Consider the following 17,187-nt stretch of genomic DNA (forward strand, 5'->3'; position numbering starts at 1 on the left):
GATGCAAGTGGGTGTGAATATCCAACCATACAAGTATGGTGGAAAGGACCATACATGATCAAAAAAACAGAGAGAGAAATGAAGCTGTCATTGGATGTCAATCAGGCCCTCAGGCTGTTGTATGCCGAGAACGACAACGAAGACGATGTCATTTCCTTTTCATCGTCTGAGGAGGAGGAGAGCAGCGATGTGGATGATGAGGTGACAGACCCGTCTTTTGTCAACAGCGACATCGTCGGTGATGAGAGATAAGTCATACTAATCATGAATATTTGTAGCTTTTGTTTTGTTTACTGCTGTATTGTAAACGTTATAAAACTGTCTGATAACGTTATATATTTAGGTAGGTATATGTGTACAGAAGAGCAGGGCTGAAATAATACAGAGCTGGGTAAATGTCCGTCATTTTGTTGTCCTCTTTATCTGAATTTTCATACTTATCTCAAGGAGATGAATATTCTGATTTTACTAGTGTGTATTTTGAGTTATATTTAATGTTATCTATGTTTATTTCTAGTTGTATGTATTTATTTATACCTGTAAGGTTTTTTTGTAAACTGAGTATTCACATTGTTATAAGGAGCCAGAGAATTACAATGTTAGTGCCCACATTTGCATGGTGGTAACAGATTGTGGCATTGTACACATTCCGTGGGAACAGATGCCAGCCTGAAAGCCACACAAGGCCGCAGGAGTTGCCTACATTGCCACCAGGTCGACAAAAAAAAGAAATCTCACTCCCTGGAAGTGCCAGTCTTGTGATGTGGCGCTGTGTGTTGTTGTGGACAGAAACTGCTTTGCAGAGTGGCACAAATAAAATAAAAAAAAAACGTTGTCCCATTGTTTGTATATTGTTTGAAATATTTGTATATAATTAATAACTGTATCTGGCTCGCAGATAAATCTTAGCTGAAACTTCTTAACTGGAGTCAGATGCATCTGGCAGGCCAACGCCTGGATTAGGGTATGGAAACATTTGAGTATGTGACACACATGGACAGCGTATGTGGCCACAAATTAGATGTGCAGCAAGACTTGTTGAGCTTTTTTCTTATTTCTAAGTCATGACTGATATTCAATAACACTTCTTTGTATGGAAATACACTTCTGTGTGTGAGAAGTTTTGTGGCTTAGCCATTTGGCTAAGCAGGAAGATGTTGCATGGGTGGCTGCGCTAAATATTCTTTCACCAGATGTTCATCAGCAGACAGATGTTAACCTACGCAACATCAGCCACTATCAAAAGTTTTTCATAGACTGTTTCACAGACTTATTACAGTAATAAGGTGAGAGTGATCAGATTAGTCGTAACTCTGTATATACTCTATAGCTTTGAGTGAGACTACAGACTGACCATTTCAAGTGAGTAACTAACAGAATTCCTCCTTAAATGAGGAACACTCAAGCAATGGGGAACTAACAAAAATGCCAGGGTTGCGTTTTTGCAAATTTTACACTTGCTAATGACTTCAGACAACCTTATACATACTCCCAAGAACAAACATTTTTCCCCCCAAAATGTCACCTTGTAGTTGGTTGGCATACTTCTTCTAAAAAGCCCGGCTTCATAATCCATGTAATAGGACACAAAATGACAATTGTTGCTTTATTATTCATCTGATGAACAAGATGGTGCCAGCAGTGCACATGGTACTCTGTCTGTCCGGCTTCATTGGCTCATTGGTGTAGCGAACTCAAGTGTGGATTTAATATGAAACTTAACCTTTGGAAGGCCTCAGCAATTCCTGAGTGGTAATGTTTATGCAAAGACACAGATGGGAGATTTTCACAACAGAAAGAGACAGACTTCACCTAATTTACCACAACCTTTGTTCTTTGGAGATGATTTGCGGGTCTCTCTCCCACTGGACCTGTCCCATAACTTATGTGTAAAGCATCAACGCCCAAATGCTAACTAGCAAACAAAGAATCTTTTTAGATTTATACCTTTGTACAGGTTCTCAGGTTTGTAAAGGTTTTCAGTGATATCACAAGCTGCATTTTGATACCTTTTTCACAATCAGGAAATCATTATTTACGAAAATTACTAACATTTCTATGGAGCCACATTGCCCCCTAGTGGTTTGTAGTAGAGAGCTGCATTGGGATTGGGTCCCACTGGACCCAACTCAAATCTCGCGTGAGCGTGCGGTATGAACTTTGCAGGGGGCGGGAGCAGGTGGCTAAAAAAAAACCCACTGCGGGATTGGAATGTAGTATGGCGACAGGATGTCAATAAATTATGTGGAAAGGAAGCTCAAAGAAGGTCGTTACAGCACAAAGACAAACCAAGGCAATTCTGACATTTGGAGTTTCTCAATTGTCCATAAATCTCTTTATTAATAGCCTATAAAATGACATGTTTTCTCCTTCGGGACAGGAGAAGACACAAAATCGATGCATTTCTATTACTGTGCGGGCATAAATTCTCAAAGTTTTGCGGGTGCGGGCGGGAGTGGACATACACATTGCGGGAGCTGGCAGGAGTGTAACACCACGTTGCGGGTGCGGGCGGTAATGGTCAGAAATTCAGCGGGATGAAGAAAACAGGGCTCTAGTTTGTAGTATCAAATAGTTAAATCTGAATTAATTCAGAAACTAGACATTTATATGAAGTAATGTAACTATTAACCAATGTTTCCTTTTGTTTCTTTTTGTAGCCCATGGTTAACACAGGAAAATAACATTGTTTGGTTATTCATTCATATGTCATAACTTTACAGATATCCATCTGAATTTAAGAGATATTCAAGATCTACAACCGTTATCTGTCTTTTTATTTAATACGTTTATTCCATGTCTTTACCTTCATATCTTAACAAAGTGTAGTGTTTTCAGAATCCTCTGAACAAATGTGTGTTAAGACAAAAGAATGGATAAATTGAGTTTTCTTTCTTTTATCAAACCCTTAACAATAGAATTAAAACTTTTACTTTACAAGCCCAGGTGAACACCATAATGGTTTCAGGCGTTTCACTGGCTGAAAGTGGAGCATAAACATGCGTCATAACCCACCTCTGGGAATCAAACTCAGGAGTAGAAAGTTAGAAAAAAAGAAAGACCGATGAAAAAGATGAGAATAAGGATAGAAGAAAGATGAAGAAGAAGAAGGTTGACGATGAGTAAAAAGGGAAAAGAACAGGAAAGAGAGCAGAAAGAAAGCAGAATGAAGTAATAGAAAGATATATGTTTGTCCATCGTTATTTAGTCTCCATGCCTGTTCTTCGTTGCACATTTTAACCTCCGCTGCTGCATTCAACAAAGAAAGCCAGCGTAAGCTTGTCAACTTTTTGTTAATATTTTTGTGAATTGAAGTTCACCTCAACAGAGTTGGTTATTTGACCAAGCAAGCAAACCAACTCCAAACACTCAGGTAAACATCTACAGTTGTGTAATTTCTGAGGGTGAAGTCAACTTTATGTCTCTTTGGCAACGAGAAGCACAACCAGCTGACTACAGAGAAAGGCTCAGAGACAGCAGACGCGAGAGACCCACTTGGACACTGCTGGCCATTCAAAGCTGACTGGACTAAGAGCCAACCAAAGTAATGTCTGCCATCTTCTTCTCCTTTTCAGACGGTACGGTGGTGTCAAGAGAATTTATTGTTAAAAATGATGAATGACTTCAAAGGTTAGCCTTTAACCATAAATAGTAACTAAAATTAAGATAATTTTAGCAATTCTGGTACATTTCTCCATTCTGTTGCACCTTTTCAAATCACTAAGTGTTCCCTATACAGCCCAACATAGTCGCATTTCTCCTGTTTGTTGTTCCTCATCCTTTGCCTGTGAGTAATCTGCCTACACCAGTGTTTCTCAATTCCGGTCCTCATGACCCACTGCCCTGCACGTTTTCGATGTTTCCCTCCGCCACCACACCTGATTCAAATGAATGGCTCCTTATCAGGCCACTGCAGAGCTTGATGACGAGCTGATCATTTGAATCAGGTGTGGTGGAGGAGGGAAACATTGAAAACATGCAGGGCAGTGGGTCATGAGGACCGGAATTGAGAAACACTGGCCTACACCCATGGAGGCTCCTGTTCCCCACCAGCCCTGGAGGCACCGTTAACACCGTATATGGTGGGGACAGGGCTCTGCTGACCTCAACTAGGGAGTTTGTAAGTTGGTGGGGGGAACGTCTCGGGGTCCCCCCAGATGAGCTGGAGGAAGTGGCCAAGTGCTCAAGGTACTGTCTCTGCGACCCGATCCACGGAGAAGCGGCAGATGATGGATGAATGGATGGAGATTTTAATATTACTGTTTGTTGTGACTCTAAACCCTTGGTCAAACACTTTATAAATTATTCTCTTAATCTCACACAATCTGTAACTTGTTCTACTCATGAAAAGGGCCATACATTAGATCTCATCTTATTGCCTGAGTGTAAACATTACAGAAATTTGTGACGCATGTATTTCAGACCAATTTGCCTGTGTTATTTACAACAACTCTGTCTTCCTCTTTACTTAAATCTTCAACTAGAGTTTTCTGCTGGTGTTACTGACTCTGTATTTTTGTTCTGCCACTACCAAGGAGTTTGCTGAACTCTTTAATCATATATGCACAGATATTTTGGATTATTGCTCAATACACGTCCAGACACTCTAAACCTGTGCTGAAACCATGACTGGGTGACTCCATCTGTGCTCTAAGATGCTCGTGTAGGCCTGCTGAGAGAAAGTGGAAAAAGGATAGACTTCATGACTCTGTGGGGATTCTGGGGGACTGTCCATTAAATTATCAGAGTTGTGAAATATGCAAAAACACAATATATCTCTAACCTGGAGTCCAGCAACATTCACAAGCTCCAGGTCATTTTTAACATTTTTGATTGCCTCATTAATCCTCATGAGTCCCCATGTGATCCACCATCACTCTCGTTATGTGAACATTATTAATTTTTTTTAAATTGTTGCCATTAGGTCCTTTTCTCCTCTCTCCGTATTGGATCTTGCTGTCAGACCTGTGTGTTCAGCAGTTTGGTGGTTAAAGCCTTCATATTGTCCTCATGATAGTATTAACCCTACACCGATTAGAAATGCTTTTAGCTCTAATGGGTCTCTTATTTTGACTTTGATAAACACCTATCTGTATTCAGGCTGTGTCCCAACCGCTTTTAAACATTCTGTTGTGCAGCTTTATAAAGAAACCCAATCTAGAGCCATTTCTAAACTTCCCTTTCTTTCAAAAGTGTTGGAGAAAATTGTGTACATGTAATTACAGGTTCACCTGGATCATAATGAGATTTTAGAAAAGTTTTAGTCTGGTTTTAAGTTGTCCCATAGTACTGAAACAGCACTTTTAACAGTTTTTAACAACCTTCTTTAAACTGTTGATTCAGGATGCTCTGCTGTCCTGGACCTTTAAGGCTTCACCTCAGCATTTGACACTGCTGACCACCGATCCCTCTGGCACGTTTAGAGCAGTGTGTCGACATCAGAGACATTGTTTTAAACTGGTTTCGGTCTTACTTGTCAGACAGGACCTTTTCTGTTTAGGATCCACTTTAGGTTCACTCCTGTTCTCTCTCTATATGTTGCCTCTGTCGATATTTAAAACAGCATGGCACTTCTTTCGCAGATGATGTTCAGATTGATGTCCGTTTAAAATCAAAAGACGATTCTAAAACTAGACTGCTGAATTGTGTCAAGGATTTAAAAGCTTGATGGCATTGAACTTTCTAAATCTTAATGATAAGAAAACTGAAATTATCATATTTGGTCATTCTGAGCTACTAATGATTCTGATATTGTTCTTGGTCCACTGACTTCTTACAGTTGACCTTACGCTAAAAATCTTAATTATTGACAACTCTATTAAACTAAAATAACAAATCAGCTCACTGGTTGAAAGTTTTTTTTTTTCATTTGAGGCTGCTCGGAAAAGGTTTTTGATGTTAAATCAGAAACCCATATTTGCATATTTACACCCACAAACACACTTACTAAAATGTTCCCACTGGCCTAGAAAATATTTGGAGAAAGTCATCAATTTGCTCATTATGTCCCTGTTGGACTATTGCACATGCTTTTATATTTTTTAGATAGTTTTAGATCAGTTGTCTCTTCATCACCTACAGAATACTCAGAACACAGCATCTCGTATATTATCTGGGTGGAGACGACGTAATTGGGCTTGTTGCTACACAGTTGAGCTCAATATTTATTTAAAATTTTACTTTTTATTCAGTATTTTCAACGTTATTTGTATTCATTGTTTTTATGATTTAATTGTACAGCACATTAGGCCACTGCAGTTGTAAATGAGACATATTAATAAACTTGACCTTGACTTGACCTTGTTACAAGGTTTTTGGTGTTCAATCAGAAACCCATATTTGCATATTTACACCCACAAACACACTTACTAAAATGTTTTCAAATGCAAATTATGGTTCAGGCCATGTACTGTACACCAGTCAGCAATAATATTAAAACTACTGACTGGTAAGGAGACAAACATTGCTCATCCTCAAACAATGCAATTTTCAAGGACAATCGGAATCCTGGCAAGAAGGACATTAAATTGTACAAGGCTACATGCAGGTGGAAGTATCAAAATTGTAATGAGGTTATTTTCTATACATAATAAAGTTACCAGTTTGCAGCCATGCCTAATCATTCTCACAATGTCACCCAGATAAATAGCTAGAACATTTATAGACTTTGTAATTAATTTAGTGGCAAAAGACTGTTTTGGGTCAGATTGGCAAAGAAGCTGCACAAAATAAGTAAACTCTTGGCCGATGTTCGCTGGTAGGTTTGATAGAACACTGTGCCCAATCAATGTAAATCCATTTCTGTTGTATTTTAACTTTGGGTGAGACACAAAAGCTTGCAGATTATGATTTTGTGCTGTCATAGATTATCAGGTCTGCCATCTTGGAACAAGAGCAAAACACACACCAAGTGGCTTTTCCTCCTCGCTTCCACTATTTTCTCCACTTGGCGTGTGCTAATTTCTCATCTAGTGTGCTCCAGCTTTTCATTTAATAATTTCTTCACATTGCATATAGACAAATTAGCTGTAAAATCTTGCCTGCAAGTAGTTAGGATTGGTTCGTGTCATATTCTATGACGCATACACACGTCTGATGTCCACTTTTTGAGGAGGTAGCGCTCTGCAGATTTTAAAAAACAAAGGTGGATTTTGCTCACAATATATCTCTTAACTCATGAAAAAGATCTTATGTACATGTTAACGGAGCTAAAAACTTTACTTTTGTAGTTTAACAATTGACAAATTATTAAAAATCTTAATAGTTTAAGAGACATGGACCCATTACGAGCAGATGCAATATTTTAATAGTTTTACTTCCTAAACCTAATGCCGTGTGTGTTGCATCAACACATCAGGATAAAGACAATCATTTAAGAAAATAAATTATCCTCATTTAATGTTTGCTGCTCTGCTCAGAGGCTCAATGATAACAGGTTGTATTTAACAGTTTTAAGGTTTTCTGAAAACCCTTACGTTTTAAAATGCTTTTTAAAATTGATCCTTAGGTTGTAATAGATTAATAAGATTTTAAGTAATTTTAGTAAAAATCTAACAGCTAAACAGCTAAATGTGTTGCTATATGTGGGGTGAAACTGCTGACTGGTATTGTTTGAGAAACATGTTCTGACAGGATGCTGAATCAGCAAACCTACATGTTTTTGATCAGCATGTTTTATGGTTTGAGGACACTGTTCATCTCACACACTATGACAAACAAGGATCATGTTTGTAATTGTAAATATTTCAGTACTTTTATTTTGAAAATACTTTTTTTTTACTCTTACACTATTTTTCAAAATAAAATGTATAATTGTGTTCATATGAAACATGCATTCATATTCAGGATTTTTGCCCAACATTTGTCCAGTTGACATCTCCTGAAATAGCTAGACTACAAATTTTTAACCGCAGAAACTAGAAGAGCACCCGACGGCAGAATCTTCATCTCCTGCAGAATGTCCAGGGCGCGAAGAGAGCAGCAGCTGTAGAAGTTTGGTCACCACCAGAACATTGAGACTATTTCCTAAAACTCTGTATTGCTGAATGGTAGAGATGTTCTCCGGAAAAGCTGCAAAGACAAAAAGAATTAGGTAAGTAAAGAAATCAAGCAAACACTAGGATGTGTAATAATCCAACTCTTCAAAGGTTTTTTGTAAAACCGAATCAGTGAAAAGCTGGCAGTAATTCAACTTATATCACTGCTGTACAAAGTGAGACATCTCTTCAGGCTCAGGGTAGATTGACTTCTTAGTAACAATTATTTAAGATAGTTTAAGAGAGATTTACACACAAAAATGTAAGAAGGTGAGGGGGGTTAATGATTAGGAAATACTCCAAATAAAATAAAATATAGTAAAATCAGTATGGATGTTACAGCCACATCATACAGGAATACAGATGTTACTGTTAGCAGTAACTCTACTGCACAGAAGCATAAGTGCATTCTCCACTTTTCTCTCTCCCTTCACCTCTATCCTTAGGAAGTCACTAAGACTAGTGCCATCGCACTAGTGGCAACCTGTTGCAGTAGCTCTGGATATGTTGAGTCTTGCTTTGTGTCTTCTTGAGGTTTTTTCATAAGTTCATGCTGATTTTTTAATTTTTTTTCAACACCTTGTTTGGATGCTGTGTTGCCAGAGGGATTTTTGCTGGTAATTCTGGCACCTTTTAACATCTTCAGAGCAGGAACAAATTGGAGAAAAAGGAAGAGGTGTAAAAAAGTCTTCCTTCGATTGTCACAGGAAATCTGAGATCACTAGCAGGACTAGCTTCGAGACCAAATGAGAATGCGGCAGGAATATTGGAAAAGCAATTTAAAAAAGTTATTTGTTTAACTGAGAAATGGCTGCAGGAACAACTCTAACACAACTTTCACACTATACAGGCAGACAAAGACTGCAGACATAGATTTAGCAGTAAAGTAGGAGGAGATAGCTGTGCTTGATAACAATAGATGCTCAACATGTTACTGTGAAGGAGATTCTCGAGATGTTGAACTGTTAAGTGTGAGTTTAATCCATGTTGTATACCAAGTAGGGATGGGAATCAAGAGCCGGCTCCCAGTAGTTTGATTCCGTGGAATCGTTAATCCTTCTGCCTAATGATCCCGTTTATAGATTCTGCTAACGTCTGACACATTTGCGCGATGACGTCACGTGCACACTTCGTATTTTGGCTCAGAATGTTTCCAACATGGCGTCAAGGCAGAAGCGCTCAAAAGTTTGGTTATATTTCACAAAAAAGGACAATACTAGGTTGCAACACGTACAGAGCTTGGATCACATCAAAGAGGGGAAATACCTTGAATATGCTGAAACATTTGACCACATAGCATGCAATTACTTTGCACAAATGTAAAGTCTTTGGTATGCTGCTAAGCGATGGCAGCAACTCTTGCGGGGCAGCTTGTGGCACAGCGTTATCAGTCTCAAAAATTCCAGATAATGTAAAACTTCCAGGTCCTGTTGATTGTAACAGGGCTCTCAAGTCTCACGCATTGAGCGTGACAGTCACGTTTTTCGGTCTTTTGTCACATACTCCCGCCACACATTGTATTTGTCGCGCTGAACATTTTTTTGAATATAAATTTCTCTGCCGCACTGCTATTGCGATGGAAATGGAAGGAAACACTCTTGCCTGCATTCAAAGACTTGAGCCCTGTAACGTAAAACTTGCAGGTTCTGTTGATTGCAATACTGTTAGCGACATACTGTATGAATAATTTCAATCTGATATAAACATTTAGTTGACGAGGATTGCAAAAGAATAAGATAAGCGAATTGATAAGCGATATCGATAATGGAACCGAAATTTATAAATTCTTAACAATTCACATCCCTAATACCAAGACAATTCACTTGTGTTACCTGCTGACGCTGTGTGTGTGACTTAATAAACTATGTTGTTGCCAAGCTACAAAAACAACACTTTGATTAATTTATGGCAAACTGAAGATTTTAACAATACTACTTCAATTTTCCAAAATTTTGTGAAGACACTCACATTGAATTTTTTTTGTTATCCTTCTATAACCATAATATATCTGCAATAATCACTTATACTACTGCAAAATATTTTATCAATGGGGAATAATAAAGTATCTAATCTAATCTAATTTGATATGATTTGATTTAATAAAATTATGACATAATATCAGAAATATATAAATGTCCATACAATAAGAAAACTCCAAGCTTGACATAATTCTAAGTACTGGATTTATTCTCTGAACATCAATGACCCCATCACTACAGATTAACGACATATGGCATATTGAGAAATTATTGAGTAGCAATAAGGATTAAAGCTGCGTTGATCTCGCCCGAGCATGTACACATGTCGGGGTAGGCATTGGACGCATCGCACAGCACAGCTGTCCGTCCAGTCTGGAGCAGGCTGTGCTTTTTGAAAATTCATAGGGGGCTCTACAGGGCGATTTTGCTCTGGCCACACACGATATTCTTTACATAAGTATGAGGTCCTCAGTGTAGACGTTTGTGCCAAGTTTCATGACCATAAGATGATGATATGGCTATCAAACCAAAAACGCCATAACAGAACCTTCGCCGCCCCTCTACTGACACAGCCATAAGACTTTGGAAAAGTTGATCACAACTTTTAATCCCCCATGGCTGAAGAGTATGGAAACAGTGTGACGTTTTCAGTCACCAGCAGGTGGCGCTATAGGTGAGTGTCACTATGCGCATATGTACGCAGTCATAGAAGGTGTGGAAAGGTGTGGAAAAAAGCAGCAATTTGCATTTTCAACTCAAAATGGCCGACTTCCTGTGAACCCGGCGCTATGATGTCAAGAGTGTTATTTGTGCGCCTGGGCATGACGAAGGCGTGTACTGAATTTCGCCAGTCTATGCAAAACTAAGCCCAATGGCAGGAGTATTTAGAAAATTTGTATGGGGCACTACAGAGCTATTTTGCTCCGGCCACACACGATATTCTTTACATACGTATGAGGTCCTCAGCGTGGACGTTTGTGCCAAGGTTCATAACCTTGAGATGATGATATGGCTATCAAAACACAAACGCCATAACACAACATTCGCTGCCCTTCTACGCCCACAACCTTTAGAATATGGAAAACTTGATCACAACTTTTAATCCCCCATAGCTGAGGAGTAAGCTGACCAAGTTTAAAGCCGTTACCATTAAATCTGTAGGAGGAGTTTGATCATATGTGAGGTGTGGAAACAGAGTGACTTTTCCAACCACCAGCAGGTGGCGCTATAGTTGAATGTCAGTATGCATATACAGTATGTACGCAGTCAGGGCAGAGTCCCGGTCAAGCCTATGAAGTTTGGAAAAGATTGGACAATATACACTAAAGTTAGAAGTAAATTTGTGTTTTGTGGCGAGCAGTAGCGAGTCGTCAAAGTTTGAGGGTCTGCCACGGACACACCTTTTAGAATTTGGAAAATTTGATCACAACTTTTAATCCCCCATGGCTGAAGAGTAAGCACACCAAGTTTTAAGTCGTTAACATTAAATCTATAGGAGGAGTTCGATCATGTGCGATGTGTAGAAACAGTGTGACGTTTTCAGCCACCAGCAGGTGGTGCTATAGGTTAGTGTCACTATGCACATATGTATGCAGTCAGAGCAGAGTCCCCGGCAAGCCTATGAAGTTTGGTGAAGATTGGACAATGTATGCAAAAGTTATGAGTGAAATTGTGTTTTGTTGGCGAGCAGAGGCGGGTCGTCCAAGTTTGAGGGTCTACCACGGACACACCTTTTAGAATTTGGAAAATTTTATTACATCTTTTAATCCCCTATGGCTGAAGAGTAAGCACACCAAGTTTGAAGACGGTAGCATTAAATTTTAAGGAGGAATTCGATCAAAAGCCCCACATCACAGATATTTATTCCTTTTCTAGGGGGCGCTATAGAGGAATTATGACGCAACTACAGTAAAACAAAATGGTGCACAAGACCTGATGCGCATGCCAAAATGGGTGAGTTTTCACGCAAGGGAAAGCACTGAAAGATGCGATCAAAGTGCAAAGAATAATAATAATAACCCCAAGGAATACAATAGGGCTTCGCTGCCTTGCAGCTCGGGCCCTAATAACTAGGACTGCAAGCAGCACTGAGCAGGCCCTCGCACCCCTGTGCACGTCGGGGTAGGCTTTGGACTCCGTCCGATGCGCACCGCACAGCACAGCCGTCCGTCAAGTGTTGAGCAGGACGTGAGAATCCCAGTCAAACGTAGTACCGCCGGACGTAAAGAGGGACGTTTATGGCCACCAGGAGGTGGCGCTATAAGCATGTGTAAGTTTGGTCATATGTATGCGTTCTGGGTGGAGCCCAAGTGCAGCCTATGAAGTTTGGTGAAGATCGGACAATGTATGGAGAAGTTATAAGTGACTTATTTGGCCACCTGTAGGTGGTGCTATAAGCTTGTGAAAATTTGGTCATATGTATGTGTTCTGGGTGGAGCATACATATGGCCCTAATTAGAATTGGAACGATTCCAATGCTGTTTGTCATTCAATGCAAATTTCCAACTGATGTCACTGATCCACAAACAGGTGCATATTCTATTTTTATCCCTAATGTGATTAATGTTATAATGTGAGTTTAACACGACAGCCAAAATGTTCCTGACAAATTATGTTAGTGTTGCTGGCAAAGTAGATTATATCTGGCAAACCATTAATATAACCATTTAATATTCTTTTACAGTCCAAAATAGTAAAATCTTATTTCATTGTAGAACTGGGGGAAATACGTCAATTCAGCTTCTCAATCTATACACATAACCAACAATTTTTTTAAACTTTTCATTTTTCTCCAAACAAAGTAACCAACAAAACAAAGCCACGAAGAAAAACTACCTCGGCAGTCTCCACTGCATACAATGACAAGACTACAAAGTTAGTTTCTAATTTAGGGATCATTAATCAAATTTTATATGAGAATAACATGATAATTTATTTAGCGAGCAGTAAAGAAGACCCTCCACCAGTATTCAATAAGTATGGAATTCAAAACAGGAGATCAGAGCATCTCTATTAAGATGAAAAAAACCCCAAAAAAAACACAAGTAACAGCTTCTATTCCCCAACTGACAGCATAGAGTTCCACTACAAGATGTAACTTGGAAATCCAAGATAACTTGAAAATATCCTGTATCCCCATGAGTTCATATGAATTTGCATTAATTTTCTATAAAATAACATTTATTAAAAAAAATAAAAATGTGTTTTTATTTATTTATTTACTTACAGAAATGCTGTGGGAAACCCATGAGGTTGGCTACTTCTCTGGGAGAAAAATAACGAAGCTTTAATTTCAGCAGCTGCTGGAGTTTCTCCTCTTCTGAGAGCTGGTCCAGACCCGTAAACACACTGTCAATCTGGTGAGCACAGACAGCAAAAAACATCAGCAGCACATTGACAGAAAAATACAAATTTTCTGGGGCTGTCTGCTAGTCCCGGCGCTAGTGGCGACGCGTTCCCGCCCCGCGTCCCTGCCTCACCAGCAGTCGGACAAAGTGTTTACCTACACCAAACACCAACTTCAGATCCTTTGCCCAGCAATGTAGGTAGTGAGGAAAATGTTTCACGGGGTCAAAGTTTGCATGGAGGAGTTAGCAGGCGCGGTAGTACTGGAGGGAACAAGGCTGGAAGTAATGTGGGTGGTCTGTCTTTTTATCGAGCTCGCCAAGTGAACGCTGTGCTTTCTGACACGGTGCCTTCAAAAAGTGTCCGCGATCGCGCAGCCAGTAGCTTGACAAATCTCGATGGACATGTCAGACATGGTGGAAGTGTCAGTGGGAGTGCTGGGGGGAAACGTTGCAGCACAGTTTATGCGCGTAGCCGCAGCCACTGGACCGGAGAGCTGTTAGCTCACTTGGTGGAGACATGACAGGAGCTGCATTTAGAGGCAGACGCGCTGTCACACAGCGCAGAGCCAAGTCAGCCAACATGCGTCTCACTAAGCCAGGTTATGGAAATGCAGGCTTTGAGTATTTGACTGATGAGGTGAGGTACCAAAATTGGATCAAGTTATTGGATAATTTTTCGGCCATTTATTAGAAATAATTTACAATGTTGGTTTACTCTGCTATTTCCCTGAACATTTTGCATTGTATAGCACATTGAATACAGAATATTGAATATAGCACAGAGATTAAGAGGGGCATATTTGAGGAAAAAGGCTGTATTTCATCATTGAAACATGAAAATTTCATAAAAATTCTATAATCCAACATGACTGCCATCCCATGATGTCATAATATGCAAATTAGGTGTGTAAATTTGCTTCTTACATAAACTTTGGGTCACCCTTAACATTTCTCTAATTTACAGAAAGTCTATCTCTTATCAGTGGTGGATATAGGATATAAGATATAGCCTTTTGAAATTTATTTGTCAAAATCAAGGATTTTAGAAAAAAATCTCTGGCGCCTAAAGGCTTAAAGAACATGTGCAACATGTACAGTGTCTGAGCCCCTTACCAAGTACATACGAACAAAGATATGAAATTTGCTTTCACGTGCAAATTAAGTTTTGGTTGCTGAAATAAAACTCATCATAAAACACCTTCCAAGATGAAGTTTTTTGCTCACACCCACTTTTGTGTGTGGATCAGAAAACATCAAGGTTTTTAGCTTGCTCTGTCAGATTGTACACCGCTATTTCCTTGGTCTAACACCTTGGCAGCCTCTTATGTAGAATTCCTATGCCAATTTCAGGAACTGCTTTTTAACAAGTCCAATCCCATTGTTCTTTGGTCGACCAATCAAGAATTAATTTGGACCCAAAAGCAAAACAATGGGCCTATTGAACTGAATAATGTTTTAAGACACCAACCTGCTGTAAAGCATTAATTAGAAATTAACTTATGTACTTCTAAATCTTATTCTGCTATGGCAAATTTCAAACCATTTAGAGAACACATTAACTTGAGAAGTTATTATAATTATAAAAACTTCATGTGCTACCAACAGTGTGAAATCTGAGTTGCTTAAAACATCACGTGGTACAACAACAGCTTTTTCGTGCAAGTTTCAACCTTTGTTTTATTAATCCATCCATCCATCCATCATCTGCCGCTTATCCGGGGGTCGGGTCGCGGGGGCAGCAGCTTGAGCAGAGAAACCCAGACGTCTCCGTCCCCGGCCACTTCCTCCAGCTCTTCCGGGGGGACCCCGAGGCGTTCCCAGGCCAGCCGAGAGACATAGTCTCTCCAGCGTGTCCTGGGTCTTCCCCGGGGTCTCCTCCCAGTGGGACGTGCCCGGAACACCTCCCCAGGGAGGCGCCCAGGGGGCATCCTAACCAGATGCCCGAGCCACCTCATCTGACTCCTCTCAATGCGGAGGAGCAGCGGTTCTACTCCGAGCCCCTCCCGGATGACTGAGCTTCTCACCCTATCTCTAAGGGAGAGCCCAGACACCCTGCGGAGGAAACCCATTTCGGCCGCTTGTATTCGCGATCTTGTTCTTTCGGTCACTACCCACAACTCGTGACCATAGGTGAGGATGGGAACGTAGATTGACCAGTAAGTAGAGAGCTTCGCCTTCTGGCTCAGCTCCCTCTTCACAACGACGGGTCGGTGCAGAGCCCGCAACACTGCAGACGCCGCACCGATCCGCCCGTCAATCTCCCGCTCCATTCGTCCCTCACTCGTGAACAAGACCCCGAGATACTTGAACTCCTCCACTTGGGGAAGGATCTCATTCCCGACCCGGAGAGAGCATTCCACCCTTTTCCGGCTGAGAACCATAGTCTCGGATTTGGAGGTGCTGATTCTCATCCCAGCCGCTTCACACTCGGCTGCGAATCGCTCCAGTGAGAGCTGAAGGTCACGGCCTCACGACGCTAACAGAACCACATCATCTGCAAAAAGCAGAGACCCAATTCTGAGGTCGCCAAATCGGACACCCTCAACGCCCTGGCTGCGCCTAGAAATTCTGTCCATAAAAGTTAGGAACAGAATCGGTGACAAAGGGCAGCCCTGACGGAGTCCAACTCTCACCGGAAACGTATCCGACTTACTGCCGGCAATGCGGACCAAACTCTGGCACCGGTCATACAGAGACCGAACGGCCCCTATCAAGGGGTCCGGCACTCCATATTCCCGGAGCACCCCCCACAGGACTCCACGAGGGACACGATCGAACGCTTTCTCCAAGTCCACAAAACACATGTAGACTGGTTGGGCGAACTCCCATGCACCCTCCAGGATCCTGCCGAGGGTATAGAGCTGGTCCACTGTTCCACGGCCAGGACGAAAGCCACACTGCACCTCCTGAATCCGAGGCTCGATTATCCGACGGATCCTCCTCTCCAATACCCCCGAATAGACCTTACCAGGGAGGCTGAGGAGTGTGATACCCCTATAGTTGGAACACACCCTCCGGTCCCCCTTTTTAAAGAGGGGGACCACCACCCCAATCTGCCAGTCCAGAGGCACTGTCCCCGATGTCCACGCGATGCTGCAGAGGCGTGTCAGCCAAGACAGCCCTACAACATCCAGAGCCTTGAGAAACTCAGGACGGACCTCATCCACCCCCGGGGCCTTGCCACCGAGGAGCTTTTTGACCACCTCGGCAACCTCAGCCCCAGAAATGGGAGGCCCCGTCTCCGAGCACTCCGACTCTGCCTCTTCCGAGCACGTGTTGGTAGGATTGAGGAGTTCCTCGAAGTACTCCCCCCACCGACTCACAACATCCCTAGTTGAGGTCAGCAAAGCCCCGTCCCCACTGTAAACAGTGTTGACTGTGAGCCGCTTCCCCCCCCTGAGACGCCGGATGGTGGACCAGAATCTCTTCGAGGCCGTCCGGAAATCGTTCTCCATGGTCTCACCGAACTCCTCCCAGGCCCGAGTTTTTGCCTCAGCAACCGCCGAAGCCGCAGCCCGTCTGGCCTGTCGGTACCTATCAGCTGCTTCCAGGGTCCCACTGGCCAAAAAGGCCCGATAGGACTCCTTCTTCAGCTTGACGGCTTCCCTCACCACTGGTGTCCACCAGCAGGTTCGAGGGTTGCCGCCACGACAGGCACCGACCACCTTACGGCCACAACTCCGATCAGCTGCCTCGGCAATGGAGTCACGGAACATGGCCCATTCGGACTCAATGTCCCCCACCTCCCCCGGGATATGGTTGAAGCTCTGCCGGAGGTGGGAGTTAAAGCTCCTTCTGACGGGGGATTCTGACAAACGCTCCCAG

At 41.7% G+C, this 17,187-nt stretch overlaps 1 protein-coding gene across 1 annotated transcript in view; it reads right to left on the reverse strand.

Annotated features, from left to right (window-relative positions):
* Window positions 1-7,731: 7,731 nt before the first annotated feature.
* The window catches only part of trdmt1 (tRNA aspartic acid methyltransferase 1), a 62,702-nt gene continuing 53,246 nt past the window's right edge, over window positions 7,732-17,187 (reverse strand). Inside the window, exons 10-11 of the mRNA XM_072378897.1 lie at window positions 13,242-13,371; window positions 7,732-8,070 (exon numbers count right to left, since the gene is read on the reverse strand). Coding sequence (XP_072234998.1) covers window positions 7,904-8,070; window positions 13,242-13,371 — 297 coding nt within the window. The 3' untranslated portion in view covers window positions 7,732-7,903. The remainder of the gene's footprint in view (window positions 8,071-13,241; window positions 13,372-17,187) is intronic.

Source organism: Leuresthes tenuis, unplaced genomic scaffold (assembly GCF_036924035.1).
Source record: "Leuresthes tenuis unplaced genomic scaffold, fLeuTen1.0.hap1 SCAF_24, whole genome shotgun sequence".
Lineage (NCBI taxonomy): Eukaryota > Metazoa > Chordata > Actinopteri > Atheriniformes > Atherinopsidae > Leuresthes > Leuresthes tenuis.